The sequence below is a fragment of the Sorex araneus genome, chromosome 2 (assembly GCF_027595985.1).
Source record: "Sorex araneus isolate mSorAra2 chromosome 2, mSorAra2.pri, whole genome shotgun sequence".
Lineage (NCBI taxonomy): Eukaryota > Metazoa > Chordata > Mammalia > Eulipotyphla > Soricidae > Sorex > Sorex araneus.
Genome location: NC_073303.1, coordinates 260,421,715 through 260,445,969, shown reverse-complemented (window position 1 = coordinate 260,445,969; position 24,255 = coordinate 260,421,715). Strand labels below are relative to the sequence as shown.

Here is a 24,255-nt window from a genome sequence, read left to right as displayed (position 1 = left end):
CCGTCTGGCAGCCGAACAGGCACCCCACACGGTGCCAGCCCCGGGGCACCCCGGGCTGAATCGCCTCTCAGGGGGATGCTCGTGTGCGGGATTCTTCCGGAAAGAAGCCCTGCCTGACACTGTGTGTGTGTGTGTGTGTGTGTGTGTGTGTGTGAGAGAGAGAGAGAGAGAGAGAGAGAGAGAGAGACTAACCCACCTGGGCATCTCATCGTTTCTCACTGGAGGGGAAGGCAGGCCAGGTGTGTGTGTGTGTGTGTGTGTGTGTGTGTGTGTGTGTGTGACTAACCCACCTGGGCATCTCCTCGTTTCTCACTGGAGGGGAAGGCAGGCCAGGTGTGTGTGTGTGTGTCTCTGTGTGTCTGTGTGTGTGTGTGTGTGTGTGTGTGTGTGTGTGTGTGTGAGACTAACCCACCTGGGCGTCTCCTCGTTTTCCACTGGAGGGGAAGGCAGGCCAGGTGTGTGTGTGTGTGTGTGTGTGTGTGTGTCTCTGTGTGTGTGTGTGTGTGTGTGTGACTAACCCACCTGGGCGTCTCCTTGTTTCTCACTGGAGGGGAAGGCAGGCCAGGTGAGTTGGTCTGTGCTCTCGGGGTTCATGGCATATCTTTGGTAAAGTCGAGAAAAGGAAGGGGCTGACTTTTCTGCAACACTAGGGGCTTCACGGGGGAGGGTCCCTTCTCTGGGGAGCGACGCCCAGCTGCCCATCAGCCCGGGCGTGTGCATGGCTGAGGCCTCCGGGACAGGCCGCCGTTCTGCCGCCACGCGGTCCCCGCTCAGAAATGCATGTAGTAGGCCCAGTAAAAGACGTTGGTGAGCATGAACATCAGCGGGAAGAGCAGCTTGGAGTAGCGGTCGGCGTTGCTGGGGTTCTGAATCGTGAAGTAATCCGCGATTCTGCCCACCTTGTCCCGGAAGACGAACTTGAACTTGTCGCTGGTCTTCATGGTGAGGTCGCGGTAGTCGCTGTTGGTCCCCGAGATCTCGATGCTGGCCAGGCTGATCTTGCGCCTGAGGCTGGAGATGGAGCTGCTGATGATGTTGCTGATGTGGACCTCCTCCTCCTCCTTGGCCGCCCCCTAGGAGACAGACGGGCGGGCGGGCAGTGGCTGAGTGCCGGAGGCCCCCATGGCGCGGGGGTGGGCCGCAAGCTCAGCCTTGGAGCCGTAGGCATTGCCCGGTTAGGGTTCCCGAGTGTGGCCGGGAGGTGCTGCCTGCCCGGGGCCCAACGTGCTGGGACTGGCCACGGCCGCACAGCGTCAGTGCTTTGCCGACGCTCGTGCCCTTAAGGAAGCCGGCGGGAGACGGAGGCACGTGGCTCGTCTTCCTGGCAGGTAGGATGTGTCCACTGTGCCTGGTTCCTGGCCAGCATGAGCGTGTGAGACTGTGTCCATGGAGAAACAGCCTCACATTATGCCTTTCAACACGCTCTAGGAACCCAGGAGGGCTAGCCCCACTTTTGGGGCTGCGGGGAAGAGAGGCACATGCCTGGCGATGCTCAGGGGTTCCTCCTGGCTCTGCACTCAAGGGTAATCCTGGCCGTGCTCGGGGTCCATACGGGACACCAGGAATAGCACTGGGGTGAGCCACAGGCAAGGCAAGTGTCCTCCCTGCTTTAGCCTGGCCCCTCTGCACCCTCCACCTTTTTTTTTTTTTTTTACAGGTGCCACCCCCAGTGTAAACCTCACTCACGCCTCTTGAGCCCTGTTCCTTCCCAGTCCCATCCCCGGGTATCGCCATGACACTTGAGCCCGAGCCCACCTCGCCCTTCTCTGCCCTTCCCCCTTGCCCTGGGCAATCAGCTGATGCTCTGAACTCTTAGGCTCCCCCAAACCAATTCAGTTCCGTGCCCTTGAGAATTCCATGATTCCCATGGAACTCCGGGATTCTTTGGAAGTCCAGTTACGACAGACATTTGCTTACCAAAGTGCAGGATAATGAGCAAAAATAAACCCCCAAATGATAAAGAACAGGGTGCTGGACCCTCCCAGGGCTAGTGGTGAGGAAACGAGAGACCGGAGTCATCGGGGACCCGCCCCGGAAGGGAGTGGGGATAGCCTTCCGGGGCTCTCAGAGTGTTCTGGAAGACAGGACGTCTGCCAAGAGCCTGCTACCACCTCAGGCGCATGTCCGTATCCGTGGACAACGACCATTCTTGGTCTGGGTTTCTTTGGCCACCCCAGGGGTGCTCGGGGCTTACTCCTTCCTGGCTCTCGGCTCGGGACCCCCGCGTGCTGGGGCCCAGGGCTCTGTGTGCGTCAGTCTCGGGCGAGTGAGGGGGCCTGCCTGCCGTCCCTCCAGCCCCGAGGGACAGACTCTCAGCAGACTGCGCCCACTCCCCACGGTCAGCCCCCTGCGTGGCCGGGGGCGGGGGGGGGGGGGATGCGGAACGCCACAGAGAATCAAGCAGTGAAACCCTAATTATCCTGACGCGTGTCAACAACCTGGTCCTGTTCAGTTTGATGCCAGCGTCCTCACGGCAGTCTGTCCTGGTTGGGGGGGGGGGGGCTTACGTGGCGTACAAGTGATGACTATTTCTGCTAGAAAATTCCACCTCTTGAGATCTCCTCAGGGAGCAGCCTGGTGAGCTGTAGCTGCCCCCACTGGAATGGGGGTGGGAGCAGCGGGGGGCGGGGCCGGGGGGGCGTGGCTAAGTGAACCACAGGGTGGGGGTTCTGTTTGGGGTGTGGTTTTTTTGGCTTATTTTGGGGGTGGGGTCACACCCGGCAATACTCAGTGAACCACGGGGTGGGGATTCTGTTTGGGGTGTTTTTTTTTTTTGGCTTTTTTGGGGGGGTGTGGGTCACACCCAGCGATGCTCTGGAGTTAGTCCTGGCTCTATACTCGGAAATTACTCCTGACAGTGCTCGAGGGACCCTACAGGATGCCAGGGATAGATCCCTGGCTGGCTGCATGCAAAGCAAACGCCCTCCCCGCTGGACTGTCCTCTGTCCCCGGGCGGGGCGGGGCGGGGCGGGGCTGCACGGGGCGGGGCTGCGTGGGGAGGGGCGGGGCCAGTCTCCCTTCTCACCCGCTCCTTGGCCGCCAGCTGCTGGAGCGAGCTGTAGTGGGCCACGGCGTACTCCAGCAGGGCCCCGAACACGAAGCTGAAGCAGATCCCCAGGTACACGTCGATGGCCTTGATGAAGCAGTTGGTGTTGGGCAGGGACGAGCGGGACCCGATCATCAGCGTGGTCATGGACAGCACCGTGGTCACGCCTGGGGTCGGGCGGGGCCGGAGGGGGACAGAGGGTCAGAGGGCCTGAGGGCACAGGGTTGGTTCTCCTGGAGCTGGCGGGGCGGGGGGTGGTCTAAGCCCCCAGCATGGCGGCCGCGGTGAGTTGAAGGGGCGGCGTGTGCGGCCACCGCCCACCGCACGGACCAGGCTTTGGGGCTGTGTGGGCCTCCGCAGAGCAGAAACTGGGACACGCACTCGGGCTCGCGCCCCGCTACCAACTAGCCGGGCCAGTGCCCAGAGCCCCAGAGGGTCCCCCCAGCCCCGTCAGGAGTGAGGCCTGAGCACAGAGCCCGGAGTCGGCCCCGAGCACCGCCAGGCTGGTCCCCAAACAGCAAACTCAGTACTCATAGGGGCCGGGAGGAGAGATCAGCTGCGGACTGCAACTTTTTTTTTTTTTCATTTTTGGGTCACACCCGGCGATGTGCAGGGGTTAATCCTGGCTCTGAACTCAGGAATGACTCCTGGAAGTGCTCAGGGGACCATATGGGATGCTGGGGATTGAACCTGAGTTGGCCGTATGTGCAAGACAAATGCCCTCCCCGCTGTGCTATGGCTCCGGCCCCAGAATGTGGACGATTTTGCATGTGTGAGTTCAATCCCTGGCATTTCCCCCTTCAGTGAAAACAACAACAACAACAAAAACCAGTGTTGCAGAGAGGGTGCAGGGGTGAAGGTGCTGCATCCCCAGCTCTCGCTCAGCCCCCATAAAGTCTGTGGCCTGTGGGCCCCTAAGCACAGAGCCAGGAGTGGCCCCGGGCACCGCGGGGTATGGCCAGGACAAGTAAGTCAGTAACTCAAAAATCACTCCCCTAAGTAGGAGTGATTCTCTCTCCCTCTCTCCCCCCCTGCAGCCCCCATCCCCCCCCCCGTCTCAGAGGACCCCCCTCCCCATTGCAGCCACGTACCGATGCAGGTTCTCGCGGGGACAGAGTCCAGGGAGATCCAGAAGGAGATCCAGGACAGCACCACCAGAAACGTGGAGGGGACGTAGGTCTCCAGGATGAAGTACAGGACGTTCCTGCGGAGCTCGAACTGCAGGACCAGGCGCGTGTAGACGCCTGCAGGGGAGAGAGTGTCGGGGACGGGGCGGCCAGTCCCTGGGGAGGCCGCCGGCCCTGGGCCCCCCTCCCCCCGCTTCGGTCCTGGGCATGGGTCAGGTGGAAGCGCCAAGGCTGAACCCCACGTCACCCGCACCCCCCCTCCCGAGGAGGGTCCCTGAGGGAAAAAGCGCAAGCGGCCGGCCCGGGTGCGGCCGTCACCTGTCTCCTGCGGGGACGTGGTGACCAGGGTGAAGTACTGCTGGACCGTGTACTGCGCCAGCCGCAGGTTCTCCAGGCCGCGCACCGAGTCGTTGCCTCGAAGCCAGCTCAGCTCCACGTCGTCCTGGTCGTAGCCCCCTGCGGAGGGCGGCCCTGGGGTCAGCGCCACGCCCGCCCCGGGGTTGGGGGATGGCTGTGGGGGCCCGGGAGCCAGGCCCCGAGAGGTCCTGCATGAAGGCAGCCTCCGGCCAGCCCAGCAGACCCCCAGGGCTGTGTGCTGAGGCCCGGCCCGGGCTCGCCCCGTGTGCTCAGAGCTCGCGTGTATACACACAGGACCCGTACCAACTCCCGTGTGCACCCCGCAGAGCCCGCAGCAGCCTGCAGGGGCGCCGTCTTTTCCCATGCCCGCCCCCGCTCCCCTTCTGCCCTGGCTGGTGCCACGCTGAGGCCAGGCCCTTCCTGGTTGTCCCAGGACACTGCAGAGCCGGGAGTGAAGCCCCGAGCACCATCAGGTGAGGCCCCAGAGGGGCTGGGGGACCGACGGACTCGTCCTGCTCGGGGAAAGACACGGCAGGGAAGGAGGCCGCCGCCCTGGTCTCTCCGTCCCCTTCCCAAGGAATATCAGAGGGCCGGAGGACAGAGCAGGCATCAGGTTCCCCGGGGTCGGGGGTGGCAGCGGCGAGCGACGGTGGACAGGGACAAGGGGCCCTCGGTCACCGCCTGCCCGCTGGGTGCCTGCTGGGCACTGTGGCCCCCCCCCGGCTGGGCAGTCCGCCTCTGGGATGGCTGATTGATGGCCGCATCTCAAAACTGCTGGGCTAGCGTCACTCTCCCCACTTTACTGAGGAGGAAACTGAGGCCCGGGGTTTGGAGCGATAGCACAGCGGGGAGGGCGTCTGCTGTGCACACAGCTGACCCGGATTGGGTTCAATCCCCGGCACCCCATGGGGTCCCCTGAGCACCGCCGGGAGTGATTCCGGAGTGCAGAGCCAGGAGTCACCCCTGAGCATCGCCGGGTGTGGCCCAAAAACGCAAAAACAAACACACAAACCAAAAAACTGAGGCCCGGGGCGGTCAGCAGCTCCCCCGGCCAGTGCTCACACACACGGAGCCCAGCATGCCGCCGGACTCTGGTGCCGCCCGCCCTCCCTGCTTGCCCGCTCAGGGCTGGGCCGGGAGCCCAGGGAGGGCGCCGCCACCCCAGGTTCCCGTGAACACGGTGGCCTTTGGCAGTGCCCGGGATGCGCTGGGGTCCTGGGACATGGGCAGAGCCCCCCCCCCAGGAGAAACCCACGTGTGGGGAGGCGGGTCATAACGGCCCCGACTTAGTCCTCGTGTCTGGGGCCACACTCGGCTGCGCCCGGGGCGTCCTCCTGGCTCTGCACTCGGGGACACCCCCCCCGGGGCAGCTCGAGGTCCCTCCTGAGGTGCCGGGGATTAGACTCAGATCTGCACCCGCCGGCCCCGAGCCCCCACCCGAGCGGCTCTCGGATGGCATCCGTCCCTCTCTAGCCACGGCGGGCGAGAAGAGCGAGCCCTTGGCCTCGGGACCCAGAATAACGGCCAATGAGCAGTCAGCACCCGCGGCTCCTGGGCCCCCAGTGGGTGGGTCTGTGCAGTCGGGGCCCCGCGGTTTCCAGGAGCACCTGGCCCGGGAGGCTGAGCCGAGCACAGCCCGGAGAGCAATTACTCACTCCCCGGGGCGCCACCGGGGAGCTAAGGGCGGTGGCACCCCTGCGTCGCCTCACGGAGGTTCTACCTACACGTGGTTCCTCTGCCCGACACTTGGCGCTTTCCCATCTGGCAACATGGCTCGGAGGGGGCGAGGGGGACCCCTGCCTCTGGCGCCCAGCGTGGGGCTCCCTCCTGCTAGTTCCTGCCCGAGGGGCGGGCCACCCAGGGTCCCCGTCACCGGGCCCCGCTCCCCAGGGGGCAGGCCTGCGGGGAGCGACTCAGACTCAGACAGCCCCGGGACAAGCCTCCTCACGCGGCATCTTGGGAAGGGCCCCTGCGCCCTGGCTGCCAAGGAGTCCCCCGGGCAGGGACGGGAGAGCCAAGGGTTTGAGGGCGCGTGGGACCGGGGAGGAGGGGTGCGAAGGATCGGCGGCCTGGACGGGACATGTGAGCACAGAGCAAGAGCCCAGGCGTGGGTACTCGCTTCCTGGCATTGTCTTGGCAGGGCAGGGGCAGGGCTGAGCCTCGGTGGTGCTCAGGGGTTGCTCCTGGCCCGGTGCTCAGGGAGCGCTCCTAGTAGCGCTCGGTGGTGCTGGGGGCTCTAACAGGCCAGCCGCGTGCCCAGCGAGTGCCCTGACCTCTGGGCCATCCCGGGGGCGCTGCGGGAACCACCCCGCTATGGGACAGCGACCCATGTTCCCAGACACCTGGCCCCTTCGCTCAGCAGGTCACTGCAGTTTGGCTTTCGGAGCTGGGAGCGCGGTGAGGGGTGGTCGCCGGTGGCCGTGTCTCGGCTGGCCCTACCCGCACTCTTCTTTCTGGTCACTGGGCCTTGGCCCGTGTGCTGGGCCGCCCTGTCCACACTAGCGGGCAGCTACTGGGCGCAGGCTTGTCTCTGGGCCGTGTCCGGGCTCGGCGGGGCGGACGGGAGAAGGCCGGCCCCGCGGGCAGCGGGCGGGGCCCTCGGCGGGGTGCCCGAGACCCTCGGGGGGGGGGTACTCACAGCTCTCCAGCTGCAGCTTGCAGGTCTGCGTGTCCATGGGGTACTTGGACAGGTCCATGTTGCAGGCCACGGTCGTCGTGATTCTGGGGAGGGGAGGAAGGGTCCAGGTGAGGGTCAGGCCGAGCGGCACGAAGGGCCGCTGGCCGTCGTGTTCCGTCTGAGAAAGGATGTTCCGGTGCCACTAGCTGCTTCCCTCGGGTGCACATGGTCCCGGCACCACAGCGCCCCCGGCCCTTCTCCCCGCGTTGCTCACTCGCCCCTCTGATGCTCCCACCGGACCGGGCATATCCAGAGCATGTCTCGACTCGGGCCTGCCTTCGGCCTCTCGCCTGTCTGTCTGTCTGCCTGCCTGTCTGTCTGTCTGTCTGTCTCTCTGTCTGCCTGCCTGTCTGTCTGCCTGCCTGCCTGTCTGTCTGTCTTCCTGCCTGTCTGCCTGCCTGCCTGCCTGCCTGTCTGTCTATCTGTCTGTCTGTCTGCCTGCCTGCCTGCCTGCCTGTCTGCCTGTCTGTCTGTCTGTCTGCCTGCCTGCCTGTCTGTCTGTCTGCCTGTCAGTCTGCCTGTCTGTCTGCCTGCCTGTCTGTCTGCCTGTCTGTCTGTCTGCCTGCCTGTCTGCCTGTCTGTCTGCCTATCTGTCTGTCTGCCTGTCTGCCTGTCTGTCTGCCTGCCTGTCTGTCTGTCTGTCTGCCTGCCCGTCTGCCTGTCTGTCTGTCTGTCTGCCTGTCTGTCTGTCTGCCTGTCTGTCTGTCTGCCTGTCTGCCTGTCTGTCTGTCTGCCTGTCTGTCTGTCTGCCTGTCTGTCTGCCTGTCTGTCTGTGTGTCTGCCTGCCTGTCTGTCTGCCTGTCTGTCTGTCTGTCTGCCTGTCTGTCTGCCTGCCTGCCTGCCTGTCTGTCTGTCTGTCTGCCTGCCTGCCTGTCTGCCTGTCTGTCTGTCTGCCTGTCTGTCTGTCTGCCTGCCTGCCTGTCTGTCTGCCTGCCTCTCTTTCTGTCTGTCTGTCTGCCTGCCTGTCTGTCTGCCTGCCTGCCTGCTTGCCTGTCTGTCTGTCTGTCTACCTGCCTCTCTTTCTGCCTGCCTGCCTGTCTGTCTGTCTGTCTGTGTCCTCCGCCCGGCCCTCAGCACGGAGCGGGGCCCTGGGGCTCACCGGAGTGCGTACAGCACGGTGCCGTTGGCGAAGAGGCGGATGAGCCTGTTGCCCACGGTGACGTCGTGCAGGAAGGAGGTCTTGGACTCCACGACGTAGGTGTCAGGCACCCACAGGAACTCCACCAGGCGCGCGTCCAGCGTGAAGCTCTGGTTGCCCTCGAACACCAGCCGCTCGTCCGTCCAGCGCTGCCTGAGGTAGATGGTGGCCGTGTAGTCCTGCGGGAGAGAGGGAGAGCCGGCGGGTGGGGGCAGGGCGTCTCTCTCTCTCTGCCCCTCCGAGGAGCCCCCAGGAGCCAGTCCGGGGCCCTGGGGTCACATGGAGCACGAGGCCCCGTCTCCGGGGGCGTGAGTGGTCTCGCCTCTGACAGCGCCTTGGGGGAGCGGGTGCCGTGGCGTGACTCGGTGACTCGGCTCTCAAGGCCTGCGTCCCCTCTCCCCGCTCCCGGTGTCCACGGGCCTGGACACCCCCTCTGCGCGTCTGCGTTTGCCCGGGGCCCTCTGCAGGGCTGGTTTTCAGGAAGGTGCAGCGCACCCTGCTGGTTTCCCGGGGCAGGTTCTCCCCCCGCCGTTCCCAGCCCTGCAGGGCCCTGGTCTCTGCTCGGGGAGGGGGTGGCCGCAGCCGCGCTTACCATGTTGCTCTCCGAGATGCTGGAGATACTCGCGATGTCCAGGTTCAGGGCCACCCGCACGGCTTCCCCTGGGAGGGGAGAGGAAACCAGGGGGTCCAGGCAAAGGGGCTGGGGGTCTGTGGGGCGCCTAGCACGTGCTCAGCGTCCTACGGACAAGACCGTGCCATGGCCGTCCACGCGGTCGCCCAGAAGCCGGAGGTCTGGGGGCCTGTGGGGTCAGCGCACCAGGGGTCGTCGGAGACCCCCCACGGTGAGCCCCTCTCGCCTCCTAACGCGTTGCCCCCCGGAAGCCCCTCCCTCTTCAGCACTGACCACCTGGCCACAGCCCAGCGGTGTCCAGTCTGGGAACCCTCTGGCCGTGCCCATCAGCCAGGCCAGGCGGGTCTCGGCCCCCGAGGAAGCTGACGCTCTCTGATGTGCAAAGGGGGTGAGGGCCTCGCAGCCCCCCAGGAAGTGCTGAAGGCGGCGGGGGTGGCCAGTGCTCCACGCTGCCTTGGAAGCTGCTGGAATGGCCCCCACAGGCCTCCTCGCACTGTGTGTCCTGAGCCAGTGGCTAAGCCTCTCTGTGTGTGGGTCCGAGCCCCGTGCGCCTCCCAGCAAGAGCCGGGTGGGGGCGCTGTGGGTCTGTGGGGTCTGCGGGAGGACCTGGCCCAGAGGGGGCTGCCAGGCAGCAGAGGGGAGACAGCTGCAGCCCCCGTCTGCTCCTTAGGGGGCACCCCGTCGCTGCAGGCCGGGCCTCAGGGGGCTCATCTTTTACTTGGGGGGGCGGAGGTGGATGGGGGGTTATTCCTGGCAGTGCCGCCATCCCACCCCGGCCTCCCGCCTTCTCCCCTGGCCCTTCTGAGGGACGGGCGTCTGGCGTTCCTCCCCGCATGCGAGCAGATCAAGCCACCAGCAGAGGGCAGCGTCTGCCCAGGAACGAGGCCGGACCGTCCCCGCGCTGGGCCACGCCCCCAGGCTGGCCCCGCTCTGCTGGTTCCTGGAGGGGCAGACAAGCCCCCAGGGACCTGGCTTCACCTCTCTCACCGAGGCTTCCTGTCAGGCCCCGGGGGGCCTGGGCCTCACGCCCCTCGCCCAAGGTGGAGGGTCCCCGTCTCACTGGCTGAGGGGGGTGCTCACCCCCGCCCCCCGCCTCCCGGGAGGCTGCAGTGCTCCAGCCCCCATATCCCGCGTGAGCCCAGGCAGGGCTCTGGCCAAGGCAGCGTCTCTGGGCATGAGTCCCGGGAGGGGGGGCAAAGAGGACCTCTTCGCTCTGAGACGGGATGGGGGGTGGGCCTCTTGCGGGGTGTGTGGCAGGAGGGGCGGGAGTCAGGAGGGGGAATTCCAGGTGGGGAAGGGTCTGGAAGCCCGTGGCCAGGGCGTGGGGCGTTGGCGTAAGGAGGTTCTCTGAGCAGACGTGGGGGGCAGAGAGGGGAGAAGGAGCAGGGTGTGTCTGGGGGGACGGGGGGTGGGGGGCGCTGGTGGTCAGGAGAGCAGGGGGCCCCGGGAATGCCCTGGAGAGGGAGTGGGGGGGCTCGGGTGCTGACCCCCAGGGCTGGAGGCTACTGCTGTCCTGTGTGTGCATCAGGACCCCCCCAGGCTGCGGGTCCCCCCTGCCCCAGACAGCTCAGGAGGTCGGACCCCTGGCCCCTGGCCCCGCAAGCCGCCCTGTCCCACCCACTGAGCTGCGTCCTGGTCCCACACTGGGAGGCGGAGCTTCCTCCGTGAGTTGTAAGTGGGGGCCCTCCCCTCCCCCACCCCCCACACGCCCCGGGCCGGGGTCTCCAGCAGAACGGGGTGACCTACCGCCAAAACTGGGCCTGAGAAACTTGTTGTACCCCGCGGTGAGGTTCTCGAAGCCGGGCAGGAAGAGCTTGTCCCGCCTGCTGCCCTCGCTGCCCAGCTGGCCGCCCCAGGCGCACATCCTGGAAGGGAGACGGGCCGGGTCCGGGGCAAGCCCTGGCCGCACGTGTCCGCGCCCCGCGCCCCGCCCGCCACCACCTTACTGCCCCGTGGCCTTGCACCGGGAGCCACCAGCCGTGGGGAGCCCTTCCAGGGACGCCGCAGCCGCCACGGGCCTGCGGGGGAAGCTGGGCGCAGGGGCGGGGGAGGGGGGAGGCTGAGGGGGAGGGAGGGGGAGGGTTGGGGGGAGGGGTCCCTCCGTGGCGGCCCCGCCCCCAGCTCACCTGGCCGCCAGGAGACTCAGACACAGCAGCAGGCGCTGGAGGGCGGCCGTCATCCTGAGAGCGCAGCCCTGCGGGACAGGGGAATGCTGAGCCAGCCCAGCGCCCCTACCCCCCAGGGCCCCGTGCCCGCCTCTGTGCTCCGGGCGGGCATGGGGGCCGCAGCGTCACCAGCCTCCGCTCCCCGCCGGCCTTCCAGCCCCTCACGGCTTCCTGATTGAATTTCCCACTTTATACCTGACTCCCAAACAGTGCTCAGTACTCCCCGGCGTCTCCTCCCAGGGACCCATAGCCCGCAGGGGAGAGGAGCTCAGGCCAGCCATTCCCAGGACTGGCCATGGCACCCTGGGGGCTTCTGGGGGCCACTGCAGCAGGGTGGGCCCCCGGCTGTGCATCTGGGGGTCCCCCGGGCTGTCCATGCCCCGCACTGCGCCCTCCGCGCCCCCTAGCATCCCCTCCTGCCCTGCACCGGTGAGCCGGGGGCTGCACAGACTGAAGACTGGCTCTGCCGGCTCCCACAACCCCCTCCCAGCCCAGGGTGGCCTTGGGGTGCGGGCGGTCCCCGCGTTGGCAGGAAAGGTCAAGGTCCCAGGCACTGTCCTGTGGTGACCCGGCCTCGGTGGGGACCCTGGGGTAGCCCTGCCTCCACCCCCCCAGGGCCGGGAGGGAATCCAGGCGTATCCACAGGCTGACCCAGGGAGTGGGGTGGCCCCTTCTCGGTGAGCGCGCCCGTCCTGGGGTTTGGCGTTTGGGTGGGAAACGGCTCCCTTAGGAGACACGCACGGTCCTTGCAGAAACGCAAACCAGACATACAACGTTCCACGGCAGCGGGGTTGGGGCCAGCAGCAGGCGCTTGCCTCGCACAGGGGGGTCCTGGGTTTGATCCTCAGCACCCCAGGAGTAAGGCCCGGCCCCGCCAGGCCCAGCCCCAAGCAAGACCAGAGGGAGAAACACTGTGAGCCAGAGGGCGCGTCCCAGGTTCGAGCCTGTCCCAGGGGTGAGTGCAGCCCGTGGCCTCGCCCCACGTGGCACAGCAGCTGCCGGTGAGTGGGGGGCGGTGGGGGGGCTGGGCCCCCGGTTCTGAGCCAGCTCCCGGCAGGTTCGTCCTGGGCAGTGGAGCCGAGAGGGCCACGGGGCTGCGTGGGCATGCGCGGGGGGGCGGGGGGCTCTCTGCCTCCTCCCTCTACACACAGAGCGTGCACGGTGCATTGGGACATGCCCTGGCCATGTGACCCCTTCCCGCAGAAGGGAGCAGGCCGCATCCAGCCGACACGCGTCCTGTCTTCTCCTGGAGGGAGTCCTCAGGGACCCGAGGCCCGAGCCTCTCCCGAGTGTCGCCGGAGGGGGGGTCGCTCTGCCTCGCCGTGGGAAGGACAGGCGGGGTCCCCAGACTCACAGGATCGGAGGGATCCATCCCACGGGCACGGCGAAGCCCCCGCCTAGCTGTCGTGGCGGTGGGGACAGGAGCGTGGGGTGGGCAGCAGGAGGCCGGGGGAGGGCAGGGGGTCCGGGCCAGGGAAGAGGGTGATGGAAGGAGCCCCGAGACCCGCGTGCCCGCCTGCTCTGGCACCTCTGCAGAGGGGCCGTGTCCCCAGCACTGGGTCCCTCCACTGCTGGCTAGGCGCCCCAGGACAGTGGAGAGACCCCCACACCAAGTGGGTGCTCAGAGAATCCAGGGCCCCTCCCGGCACGGGTGCGGGGAGGCAGGTGACCTTACCTGGCAGGTGCCCAGCGGGGGATGAGTTAGGACAGGTTCTTGAGGGCTCCGGGGAGAGCTCTCACACCAGGCCTGCTCTCCTGCGTCCCCAGCCTACCGCCCATCCTCAGACCCCCACCCTCCCTCTCGCTCTGGACTGATGGTCTGGTCTGCGGGGAAGACCAGCAGGGCAGCTAAACAGGCGGTGGGCGGGGCCTCACGGAGCCCCGCCCCTGGGCGGGGCCTGACCCAGCCCCTAGGTGAGCCTCCAGCGGGGGTGCGAGCTGAGCCCCTCCAAACTCCCCGGCCCTTTTCCTCGCAGCCCAACACTGCTGGCACTGAGCCGAGGAAAGCTCACGGGCCAGCGGGCGACCCACCCACCACACGCAAGCCCGGGTGAGGGAGGGGCAGAATCCGCAGTGACCTCAGCAGGGCCGCAGGGACTTGCCTCCCACTCAGATCCCCGCCGGGGCCTTTTGTCCTGGGGGGTGGGGGGAGGTTCCCGCCAGTGCTGCTGGGTCGGGTGCTCCCCGGTACTGCTCCCTGCTCTGGGCACCGGGCGGTGCCAGGACCCAGCTCTGGTCACCCGCGTGCGGGGCGCGCGCCTTCCCACTGTGCGGGCGCTCAGCCCTGCCCCGCGCGTGTTCAGGTGGCCGTGGGGGGCACAGAAGGTTCAGTGTGCGGCCTGGCGCATGGGAGGGGAGGGCTGAGCAGATGCGCCAAGGGGCAGGTGGGGGCTCTGGGAGAACACCGCACCCCTGCCCCCGCTGCTGTAATGCACGCTGTCCCCCTCCCCCACACCACACACACACACACACACACACACACACACACAGGCTTTCTCCCTGCACTCCCACCTGCACACCCGCTCCTGGGTGCGCGTCTCCGCCCACGGCCCCGGGGCCCTTGACAGAGGCCCTTCACAGCCGCCCGGACCCAGCGCCAGTGGCCCCGAAACTCACTCTGGGCTCCAGCCCGTGGGAAGCAGGAGGAATTCCCTGGAGGCTGGAAGGCAGGGAGGGAGGCGGGTGGAGGGGCCGGGGAGAAGGCGGCGGGGGCGCTGGCCTCACCACTGTCCTGGCAGTGGGCAGGGGGCGAGGCAGGGCCAGGGGAGGGGGCGAGTGAAGAGCTGCAGGCAGGGGGTGGGGGGGGTCGGCGGGCGCACATGTCTCCGGAGGTGCCTTTGGCCACCAAGCAGCTCCTTCAGGTGTCCCTGGAGCCAGGCCAGAGCCTCTAACATCCCAGGGCGGGTCGGCAGCCTGGGGGGGCGGGCATAAGCCCTTAGAGGCAGCCTGGCTCCCACCCACCCCCCCGCGCACCCCCCACCCCGGGCCTGAGCAGCCTGCAAGGCTCCGCTTCCCCCTGCATGGGGAGTGGTTTGGGACTTTCCTTGGGTCTTCTGGAACTTTCTCACACGACATAAAGGCTGGAAAGTCACAGCATCCTGTGGACGAGGCGCGGGGGGCTGGGAGATATCGGGGAAGGACTCAGGGTGGCGGGTGGCCACCACCCCTCAGGGCTCTGGACACCCCCCACCCCCCCTGTTTCCTCCTTGGGCCCCGCAGTGCATGCAGGAGCTCAGCCTGTGTGGCCAGCCGTCCTGCCCGCTGTGGGGACGCCCACTCTGCTCGTGGGGTGGGCAGCAGTGGGGCCACCCCCGGCAGGGCTTATTCCCAGCTCCGTGCTCAAGTGACCCTGGGCAGTACTGGGGCCTCGTGTGCCGGGGTCTGGCCTGGCGCGTGCCTCACCCTTGGCCTCCGTCTCTTACCCTGAGCCTGCGAGCCCGGGCCCCTCCCGGCTGTCTGTCTGTCTGTCTGCCGCTCTGCCCCACACCTGTGCCCTCCTCTCAGCCGCCTTCCTCCTCTCTGCCTGGAGCCCGGGCATCTCTGTGCGCCTGGGGGTGGGTGCGTATCTGCTCCTCTGCCCCCCACCCCCCGTCGTTCATCGCTCCGCTGCCTGAGCGTCTAAGGCACTTGTGTATCCACCGGAGACAAGTGACGTCGTAGCCGGGCAGACCTCCCCCCCCATAAGGCTCAGCAACGGGCAGGCTAAGGGGCTTGGCCCCCAGCTCCCACCATCGCCAGCAGCAGCCTCTTCTCAGGAAGGAACTCACGAGGGGGGGGGCAGTTCCTTGTGGGAGGAGCTGCCCCCCAGGCGCCCCCCCCCACCCCCGCAGCCTCTGCAGTCCGAGCATCCCACCCCCAGGCGGGGCTTGGGGCTCTGGGTGCCAGGTGTCAGGGGCGTTTCCGACGGCGGCTGTTCCGCCTGGGGTCTCTGCCCGGCGGGAATGTGTCCCCCAAAGCTTGGCACATGTGGGCCCGACCGGGCCATATGCAAGGCAAACGCCCAACCCATTGTGCTGTCGCTCCAGCCCCGCCCCCGTACTGTCTTAATCCACTTCATCTGCTTGTGCCAGGCTCCACAGGCTCCTGTCCAGGACCCGGCTCTGGCCGCACACGGAACATGCTAGAGTGGCAGTGCTCAAACACAGGAGACCGCAGGCCTTACCAGCAGCTCCTCGGTGGATGGCATGGGGGGGCTTGGGGCGGGGGGCACTCAGGGCGGGGGGCACTCGAGCTGTCCCAGGCCACAAGCTGAGGGCAAGTGCAGGCCGGACCCCCCGGGAGCCCGGGGTGCAGTGTGGAACGGGCACAGGGGAGATCAGGCCTTCCTGCCCTTCCGGAGTGCAGCGGGCCAGGCTAACTGGATTTACGATTTGTTTCCACTAAATTAACCTTAAAGAAATGAACTCGTGGCTTCAAAACAAGTCCTGTCGGAAAGGAAGTGGCCGAGAGAGCATGAATAATGCAAACAGAAGCGGGCAGCCGGGGGAAGAGACGCTGATGGTTCTCAGAGGTCTCCCTTAAACCTGTGACGGTGAGATGGACGGGCCAGGGAGAACAGTCGCTGACCGCCAGGGGAGCAGGCGATGGACGGGCCCCACTTAAACAGAACGCAGTGAGACTCACAGATGAACAATTCAGTAAGTACCCTAGTCAGGGGTCTTTTTAAACACTCCGTTAGGACCGAGCTTTAAAATACCTTGAACTTCAAGCCGGATCTTAAAAATACTGAGCTGCGAACAGAGATGATTGTTAAATGACAAAAATCGAACTACAGGACTGTCCGGTGTGTGTTTGCGTCATTTGCCGGCTCGTGGCTTGGGGTTCATGTCTTGGGCAGCACCCCCTCTGGCAGAGGGGAGCCCTGAGTCCCGGCAGACAGGGACGAGAACGGGGCAGAGGGAACGCTTCCAGGCGCCACTGGCCGGTGGGAGGGGATAGCACAGTCTTGGGCACAAGAAAAGCCCACGTGGCAGATTCTCCACCTTGCTGGCCCCCAAAATTGCTGACCTCCGTGAGGAGGGGGATGGCTCCTTCAGGTGAGGTGCTACATGCTGGTGGGCTTCACACAGCGCCTCCGTTTGGGGCCTGCTGTGCTGGGAACGTTTGGAAGCTAATTGTTAGCAGCCGTTTGGGAAAAGGCTTTTTGCGCGGTTACAGAAGGGGAATATAAACGTAGGCGTCCTTGGGTGGACTCACAGGGCGCCTGGGGTGTTTCGGGGATGCCGAGCGCTGCAGCTGGTGCGGTGCCTTGGGACGGAAGGCGGCTGTGTCCCGGCTTCCGTGTACAGACATGGGCGCATGTGAGGGCTAGGGTGCGGCTGAGCCGTGCTCCCGAGGAAGGTCCTGGCAGTTCTTTCGCCTCTTGTGTGGGCAACGCCAGCACCATCGGGTACATGTCCCCGTCCCAGACCATCACAGGAACCCAGGCGGGCTCAGGTGCCCACTTCACCCCCGCAGAGCCCCTTTCTCACAGAGGGGCCCTTCGTGCCTGCAGGCGTCGAGAGGCACCGGGTGTCTGGCAGGGTGGAAACCCTGGGCAGGACCCAGAACCCAGCATGTGTGTGTGTGTGTGTGTGTGTGTGTGTGCTGAGTATATGTGTATGTGTGTGCTGAGTGTGTGTGTGTGCTGAGTTTGTGTACGTGTGTGCTGAGTGTGTATGTGCTAAGTATATGTGTGTGTGCTGAGTGTGTGTATCTGCTGAGTATGTGTCTGATGGGTGTGTGTGCTGAGTGTGTATATGTGTGTGCTGAGTGTATGTGTATGTGTGTGCTGAGTGTGTATATGTGTGTGCTGAGTGTGTGTGCTGTGTGTACGTGTGTGCTGAGTATGTGTGTGCTGAGTGTATGTGTATTTGTGTTCTGAGTGTGTGTGCTGAGTGTGTGTGCTGAGTGTGTGTATCTGCTGAGTGTCTGATGAATGAGTGTATGTGTGCTGAGTGTATGTGTATGTTTGTACTGAGAGTGTGTGTGTGTACTGAGAGTGTGTGTATGTGCTGAGTGTGTGTGTATGTGTACTGAGAGTTTGTGTGTGTGCTGAGTGTGTGTGTATGTGTGTACTGAGAGTGTGTGTGTGTACTGAGAGTGTGTGTATGTGCTGAGTGTATGTGTATGTGTGTGTGCTGAGTGTGTGTATCTGCTGAGTGTGTGTCTGCGGAATGAGTGTGTGTGTGCTGAGTGTATGTGTATGTGTGTACTGAAGGTGTGTATGTGCTGAGTGTGTGTGTATGTGTGTAATGGTGTGTGTGTGTGTACTGAGTGTGTGTGTACTGAGAGTGTGTGTGTGTGTAGAGTGTGTGTATGTGCTGAGTGTGTGTGTATGTGTGTAATGAAGGTGTGTGTGTGTACTGAGAGTTTGTGTGTGTGCTGAGTGTATGTGTATGTGTGTACTGAGTATGTGTGTATGTGCTGAGTGTGTGTGTGTACTGAGAGTGTGTGCGTGTGTGCTGAGTGTGTCTGCTGTGTGTGTGGGGGGGGCGGGGGGGGCTGTTGGGTACCGCCATCCCTGCGGGGTCCCAGCTGGCCCTGTTGCCTGGGAAGCCGCTGGCCTCCCGTGGCCGAGTGTGTGGCTGCTTCCGGTCGGGGCAGGCGCTCGCTGACTGTGGTCACCGCGGAGCTCGGCTCGCCCCGGTCTGTGCCCGTGGCCAGCCCACCTGGCGCTGGGCACTGTTCCCCATTTCCCTGCCTTCCCCCCTCACTGGCCCGCGCGCGCGTGCGCCCCCCGAGGCCAGCTGGCCTTGGAGCTGGTGCCCCGAGTGCGAGGCCCGGGGCTGCCCAGGTGAGTCCCCCGAGTGTGGTGGCCCCTGGGGGGTCCCCAACACTGGGGGCCTGAGCAGTGCAGTTGCCCCTTGGGCCAGAACTTTGGCCTCTCGGGCCGCAAGGGTGCCAGGGAGCATTCCCTGCCCCCTCAGCCCTGCTCGGGAGCCCCCGGAGAAGCAGCCGGCCGGGGGGCCGGGAGCCCACGCCAGTGCCGGGCTCCGCCTGCTGCGCCCCTGACAGCCGGGCCCGGCCAAGTCCCAGAGCACCCGGGTGGGGAGGCCGCAGGGGGCCCCAGGCTCTCCCGCCGGCTGAGCTGTGCTTGTGACGGAGAGGCACAGCCCTGGGGGGCCAGGGCAGCGAGGACCCCCGGCGTGAGCGTTCCCTCGGAGCCCTGGTCCTGAGAGTGCGCATGCGCCTCTCGCCAGCCGCACCCACCCCACCTCCCTGCTCCCCTGCTCCGCCCAGGGCCACTGACAGGCCGGCTGCCGGCTGTGGAGGGGGTTGGCCAAGGGCGTGCCCTGCCCATGCCCGCGAAATGCACGTTCTCAGGCCCCGCTCGCCCGCAAGCTGCATGGCAAGGAGGCCCGGGAATCTGAATTCTACCAGCTTCCCTCGGGGAGGGGGGTGGGGGGCGGGGCGCTCCTTGCAGTGCTCAGGGCGCTGTGCTCGAGGGACCCCGTGGTGCTTGGGGTGGAACCGGGGTCAGCTACGTGTGAGGCGGGTGCCTAATTAACCCCTGTGCTGTCTCTTCTGGGCTCCCTCCCCATTTATTTTTACCTTTTTTTTTTCTTGCTTTTTGGGTCACATCCAGCGATGCTCAGGGGTTCCTCCTGGCTCTGCACTCAGGAATTACTCCTGGCCACGCTCAGGGGACCCTATGGGATGCTGGGACTCAAACCCGGGTTGGCCCCGAGCAAGGCAAACACCCTCCCCGCTGTGCTATCGCTCCAGCCCCTATTTTTACCTTTTGTATTAATCTTGGTGAGTTTGGGGACCATGCCTGGTGGTGCTCAGGGCTTACTCCTGGCTCTGAGGTTGGGGTCACCTAAGGACCGGGTGGCCAGGTTGGGGGAACCCTGTGTGGCGCTGGAGCCCGGGTCCTGCCCTCTCTCATCCCCCCGCCCCGTCATGGACGCCCTTTCTTGCCCGCAGGGTGCCCCAGGCCACACTGTGAGGAGAGCTTGTCCCGTGCAAGGGAGGATACACACTGGCCTCAGTGACCAGGAGGACCCCAGGGGACAGGAGGCAGCTGGTGCGGGGAGGGTGCCCCCACCCACAACATCGCTGGCACCCCCAATGAGGCAGGGGGCTGCCCCGACGGGGAGTGAGCCCCAGGCAAGGGGCGCCTGGAGTGGGCAGGGGGCTGGTCACACATGCCTCCTCGCTGGTCCATTCCCCTCAGGCCCCTGACCGCAGGATTCCTCGGCACGCCCCGCGTCAGAGCCCACCCCTTGGCCCCGGGGAGCCTCTGACGGGACCCAGGGCTCGCTGTGGGCCTGTGTCAGAGCTGTCCTGTGGCTCTGATGGGGTCCAGGGCCAGCGCTGCCGGGAAAGGGTCTTTCAGCAGGCGCCCCCGAGGCCGAGATCCCAATCTGCTAACTGCAGCACCCGCCAGCTCCCCTGGCGAGAAACAGGCCTGCGAAGGTCCAATCCAATCGGTGGGGGGGAGGGGGGTTCCATCTCTCCGCTGAGAGGGGCTCAGGGCAGAAGCAGAACCAGGTGCAGCCGCGGGCCTGCTCTGCCTCACCTGTCCCTCCCCCCCAGGCCAGCCGCCCAGCTGTCTCCACTCCCCAGCCGCCAGGTGCCAGAGCTTCTCTGTTGCTTAGAGAATCAGGACTCCCCCCTGCTGCCTTTGGGGTCCCCTCTGAGCCCCCCCCACTCAGGTGCTGGGTGGAGCAGCCCCAGGCTCGGCACACGAGTCCCCCCTCCCCCGCCCAGGATGGAAACGCAGGTGGCCCGCAACCTCAGCACGAGGCCTCGCGTCAGCTTTTAGTTATTTACGTTTTAGTTCCCCACTCCCCGCAGCCTGCCCTGTGTTTATTTATTTATTTTTAACTGAATCACGGGAGGCACAGTTGCTAACTTGTTCACAATTGGGTTTTCAGGCATACAATGTAGCAACCCCCAGCCTTGAGTGCGCACTTCCCGCCACCAAGGAGTGTCCCGTTTCCCTCCTGTCCGCGCCCCTTATTCTTCCCCCTCCCCCCCTTTTCTTTTTCCTTTTAGGCCATGTGTTTTGCAAGGGTCCCCTCCTCTCAGTACCTAGTTCTCGTCCAGAGTGGTCACTTCCGCCTCCCATCGCCACCGGGAGTCTCTGTCCGAGCCGCCCTTCCGCACAAGCCTCCGATCATGCACCCTTTTCAAGTGCTCGGACCCTCGCTTCTACTGTCTTTGGGTGTTACTCTCACCCTATTTATTTTCCTTTTTAATATCCTGCGGTGCTTATCCCTCCGACTAGCTCACTCTCCGTGTCCATCCATGCAGAATCAAATCCCGTGACTTTGTTTCCCCCCCGAGGACTGCGTAGTGTAGCACTGGGTAGAAGTACCGTAGTTTCTTCACGCACCCGCCTGTCCTCGGGCCCCCGGGCTGTTGCTCGCGCTCAGTGTAACGTCAGCAGTGCCACAACGCGTGCAGACGCCCTCTCTTTCTTGTCACACCGTCTTTGAGGACACGATCACCCCTATGAGTCTCTGGGACTAAGCACTCCTCCGCTTCCTCTTACCTTCCCTCCCGAGTCGGGTCACTGTGCCAGCCTTGGCAGTGCTCAGGGCTGACTCCCGGATCCGCACTCCGGAACCCCTCCCGGCTGGGCTCAGGGGGCCCTGCGCAGTGCTGGGGATGTGCAGGGCAAGTAAGTGCCCTCCCGTTCGCTTTCTCCGGACGGTGGCGAGACACTGCCACGTTAGCAGCTCCCCAGGCCCTGCCCGAGCACCTGGTGGGCCTCGGGAGGAGGGGAAGGGGCGTCTCGCTGAGGATGAAAACGCGGAGCCCGGGGGCGGAGTGATATTCCAGTGGGGAGGGCGTTTGCCTTGCACGCGGCCAACCTGGGTTCAATCCCCAGCATCCCATAGGGTCCCCCGAGCACCGCCAGGAGTCACCCCTGAGCATCGCAGGGTGTGATATTCCCCCTCCCCCTGCCCCCCAAAAAGGAAAGAAATGGCAGAGCCTTTGCCCAGAGGTGAGCCTGCAGGAGGAGGTCTCGCGGTTTGCTCTCCACCGTCCTCCCCGGATCCCCCCCGCCTGGACACTGGCACCAGCAGGCCCAACGGCCTTCCCTCCCCCTCCCGCTGAGCGTCTGGGCACAGCTGCACGGGCCAGTGGGGAGCGGGCAGGAGCCTGGGGAAGGGGCCTCCGAGCTGGGCCTCATAACCCCCCAGGCCCTGGCCCTGGCCGCCTGGTGAGCGGCTGCGCCTCCCGGGACCTGGCCTGGTGGCCCACGCGGGGCCGCCCTGGCCGCTGTCTGCGCCCCCTCAGGTACAGCTCTTCTCCCCAGGACGAGCGCAAATGTGGGCCCCAGGAACGGCCGGAGTGGAGCTGGACTCCGCTCCAGTGAAGCTCCCGCCTGAGCTGGGCCGGGGCCGGGCCTGCCCCAGGCCAGGCAGCCTCCGGGGCTCCCCGGACGGGCTCGGGACCAGCGCCCTGGCAGGAGGTAGCCCCATGGGGGCGGGGGGGCAGGGGGGAACTGGTCTGGTGCCCTGTGGCCATGGGGTCTGGCCCAGGGCTCCCGGGCGGGCGGTTCTGGAGGAGTGTGGGGTGTTGGGTCCCAGCACGGTTCTGGAGGAGTGTGGGGTGTTGGGCCCCAGCACAGACGTTGCAGGCCGCCCGCAGCGTTGCTGCACCCGATGATGGCGAGAGCAGGGGTGAGGGGCACGCCCCCCGCATGCGGTTGATGCAAGGTGGGCTCGGGCGGGGCGGGGCCGGAGCCGGTGTGGAGACCACCGGGCACACCTGCCGGCTATTCCGCACACCAGCTGCAGTGCGGCCCGCTGATGACGCGCCAGCCCCCGGCCCATAGCCAGAGCTGCGGAAACAGCCCGGGGATGGGGGCGCCTGCCTGGGGCACAGCCCCCCACCCCCCGCAGGCACTGCCAGGGTGTAGCCCCCAGGACTAACTTCATGGAAACCAAGGCAGCCCTTACAGTTGTAGGGTTGCAGGATAACCTCCACCCCCATGTCTGAGTGAGAGGAGGCACCCGGGGGGTCGTGCAGGGGGGAGGGGGGTCGAGCCATACGGTCAGGCTCAGTGGCAGCTCTGGTGAGCTCAGCCTCACAGCCCGAGAGCGGGATCTTCCAGGCAGCAAAGCTGGAATATTCCAGAAGCATTCAGAACTTTCTCGTTCACTGTTCAGCCCTCCATCGCCCCTGCCCCTGGGCCCCTTCCTCAGAGCACAGGAGTCCGTGGGTCAGAGCCACGCCCCCTATCTGGGGTTTCTGAACTGAGACGCCCCGGCACAATCCCGAGCCCTTCTCACCTCACTGGTGACTCACTTTCCTTTCGGGGACGGGGGTGAGCTGCCAGCTGTGCTCCAAGGGCCGGGCCCCTCCTGGCCACCACAGGAGCCGGAGACCCCCGCACTGCTCTGCCGGGCTTGTGTCCCGCCCTCTGGCCTGTCTCTCGGCCCCTGCCGTGGTTCCTGGCGGGCCCGCAGAGTGACGGTGTGTCTCTGGGCGCGCCAATGTCCCGCAGCTGCTCTGGGGGTCCAGTGGCCCATACTGAGGCTTCATCGGGTCTGCGGGTCACTGAGAGGAGGTGAGGGAGAGTCTCAGAGCAGGGCTGGTCGGAGGGGGCAGAGGCAGTGTCCAGGGTCCTGTCAGCAAGGCCAGGGCGGCCCTGCTGAGGCCAGCGGGTGACTCGTCTTTACCACACTGGGCGTGGTGACAGGAGCCAGCGAAGCCACAGGGAGCGGGGCTGGATGGAGTGAGCCCACCAGGGACACGCGTCACCATCGAACAGGCACTCGTGCATTCTCCTCAGGTCACGCTGAGGCCCGGCGCCTGGTCTCTGAGACACACGAGCCGCCCTCTGCCCACACACCACACGCGTGTTCATTCTCCTCAGGACACGCTGAGGCCCGGCGCCTGGTCTCTGAGACACACAAGCCACCCTCTGTCCACACATCCCCACTCGCGTTCATTCTCCTCAGGACACAGTGATGCTTGGCGCCTGGTCTCTGAGAGACACATGCCATCCTGTCCACACATCCACACGTGTTCATTCTCCTCAGAAAATGCTGATTCTCAGTGTCTGGTCTCTGGGAGACGCACGCCACCCTCTGTCCACACATCCCCACGCACGTTCATTCTCCTCAGGACACACTGATGCTCGGCGCCTGGTCTCTGAGAGACACATGCCATCCTGTCCACACATCAACACACTCATTCATTCTCCTCAGAACACACTGATGCTCAATGCCTGGTCTCTGGGAGACACACATGCCACTTCCGTCCACACATCCAGACACATGTTCATTCTCCTCAGGGCACACTGACGTTCAGTCTCTAGTCTCTGAGAGACACACACCACCTTCTGTCACGTGTCCATACATGCCATTCTCTTTCGTGCCTACCCCCACCATCCTCGGTCCATGCATCCGCACGCTTATTCATCTCCTCGGGACACACCAGTGTTCATGTCTGCTCTCTGGGAGACACGCGCTGCCCGCCTGCCCGTAGCTCGGCGGCTGGGGGGGCAGATGCTGACTCAGCAGAGCCCCGCTGGGTGCCCTCCTCGGGGGTGCGTGGCCCCTGACCCGCCGTGGCTGGGTGGGAGGGGCCCCTCTCTCAGGGCGGGTCGACCCAGTGGAGGGGCCCCTCTGTCAGGGGAGACCGAGGAGGAGGGTTTGTGGGGGGCGGGGTCCCAGGGCATGTGGGCCCAGGCACAGGCCCGTCCCGGCGCTGACCTCTGTTTCCTCTGGAGCGCAGCGTGCGGGACAGCCCGGACGGAGCGCCTGCAGGAAGGCCGGGCCCAGGCAGACCCCGTCAGCCCGGCAGGACTCGCTCTCGGGTGCAGCCCCGTGCACACTCGCGTCGGGGGTGGGCCCTGGGAGAGGCTTTGCGTTGTCCCCCGCCCCACGTGGTGCTGCGGTGACCACGTCCCGGATGGGGCCACACGTACGTGTGTGTGCGCAGCTGTCCCCTCCGTGTGACACACGAGTCCTTTCTGTTTCCTCGCTGTTTGCCTCCGTCACTACGGGTGGGACCCGACTCCGTGACCTCAGCCTTGGGTTCAGTGCTTGGCTGAGCAGCCGGCCCCGCCACCAAGTTCCGGAATGTGGTCCTTGCCGGAAGCAGGAGCCCAGGGGCTGTTGGGTGGGCACAGCCCGCTCCTTGCAGGCCAGCCCTGGGCCCTGCGGGG

At 65.6% G+C, this 24,255-nt stretch overlaps 1 protein-coding gene across 1 annotated transcript; it reads right to left on the bottom strand.

Annotated features, from left to right (window-relative positions):
- Nucleotides 1-474: 474 nt before the first annotated feature.
- GABRP (gamma-aminobutyric acid type A receptor subunit pi) lies at nucleotides 475-12,891 on the bottom strand. Its single transcript, XM_055128391.1, has 10 exons — nucleotides 12,817-12,891; nucleotides 11,103-11,170; nucleotides 10,723-10,841; nucleotides 8,938-9,005; nucleotides 8,307-8,524; nucleotides 7,169-7,251; nucleotides 4,492-4,629; nucleotides 4,138-4,290; nucleotides 3,026-3,213; nucleotides 475-1,073 (listed from the first exon to the last, which is right to left on the bottom strand). The coding sequence occupies exons 2-10, from the start codon at nucleotides 11,153-11,155 to the stop codon at nucleotides 771-773; spliced, it is 1,323 nt and encodes a 440-aa protein (XP_054984366.1). The 5' UTR covers nucleotides 11,156-11,170; nucleotides 12,817-12,891; the 3' UTR covers nucleotides 475-770.
- Nucleotides 12,892-24,255: the final 11,364 nt, after the last annotated feature.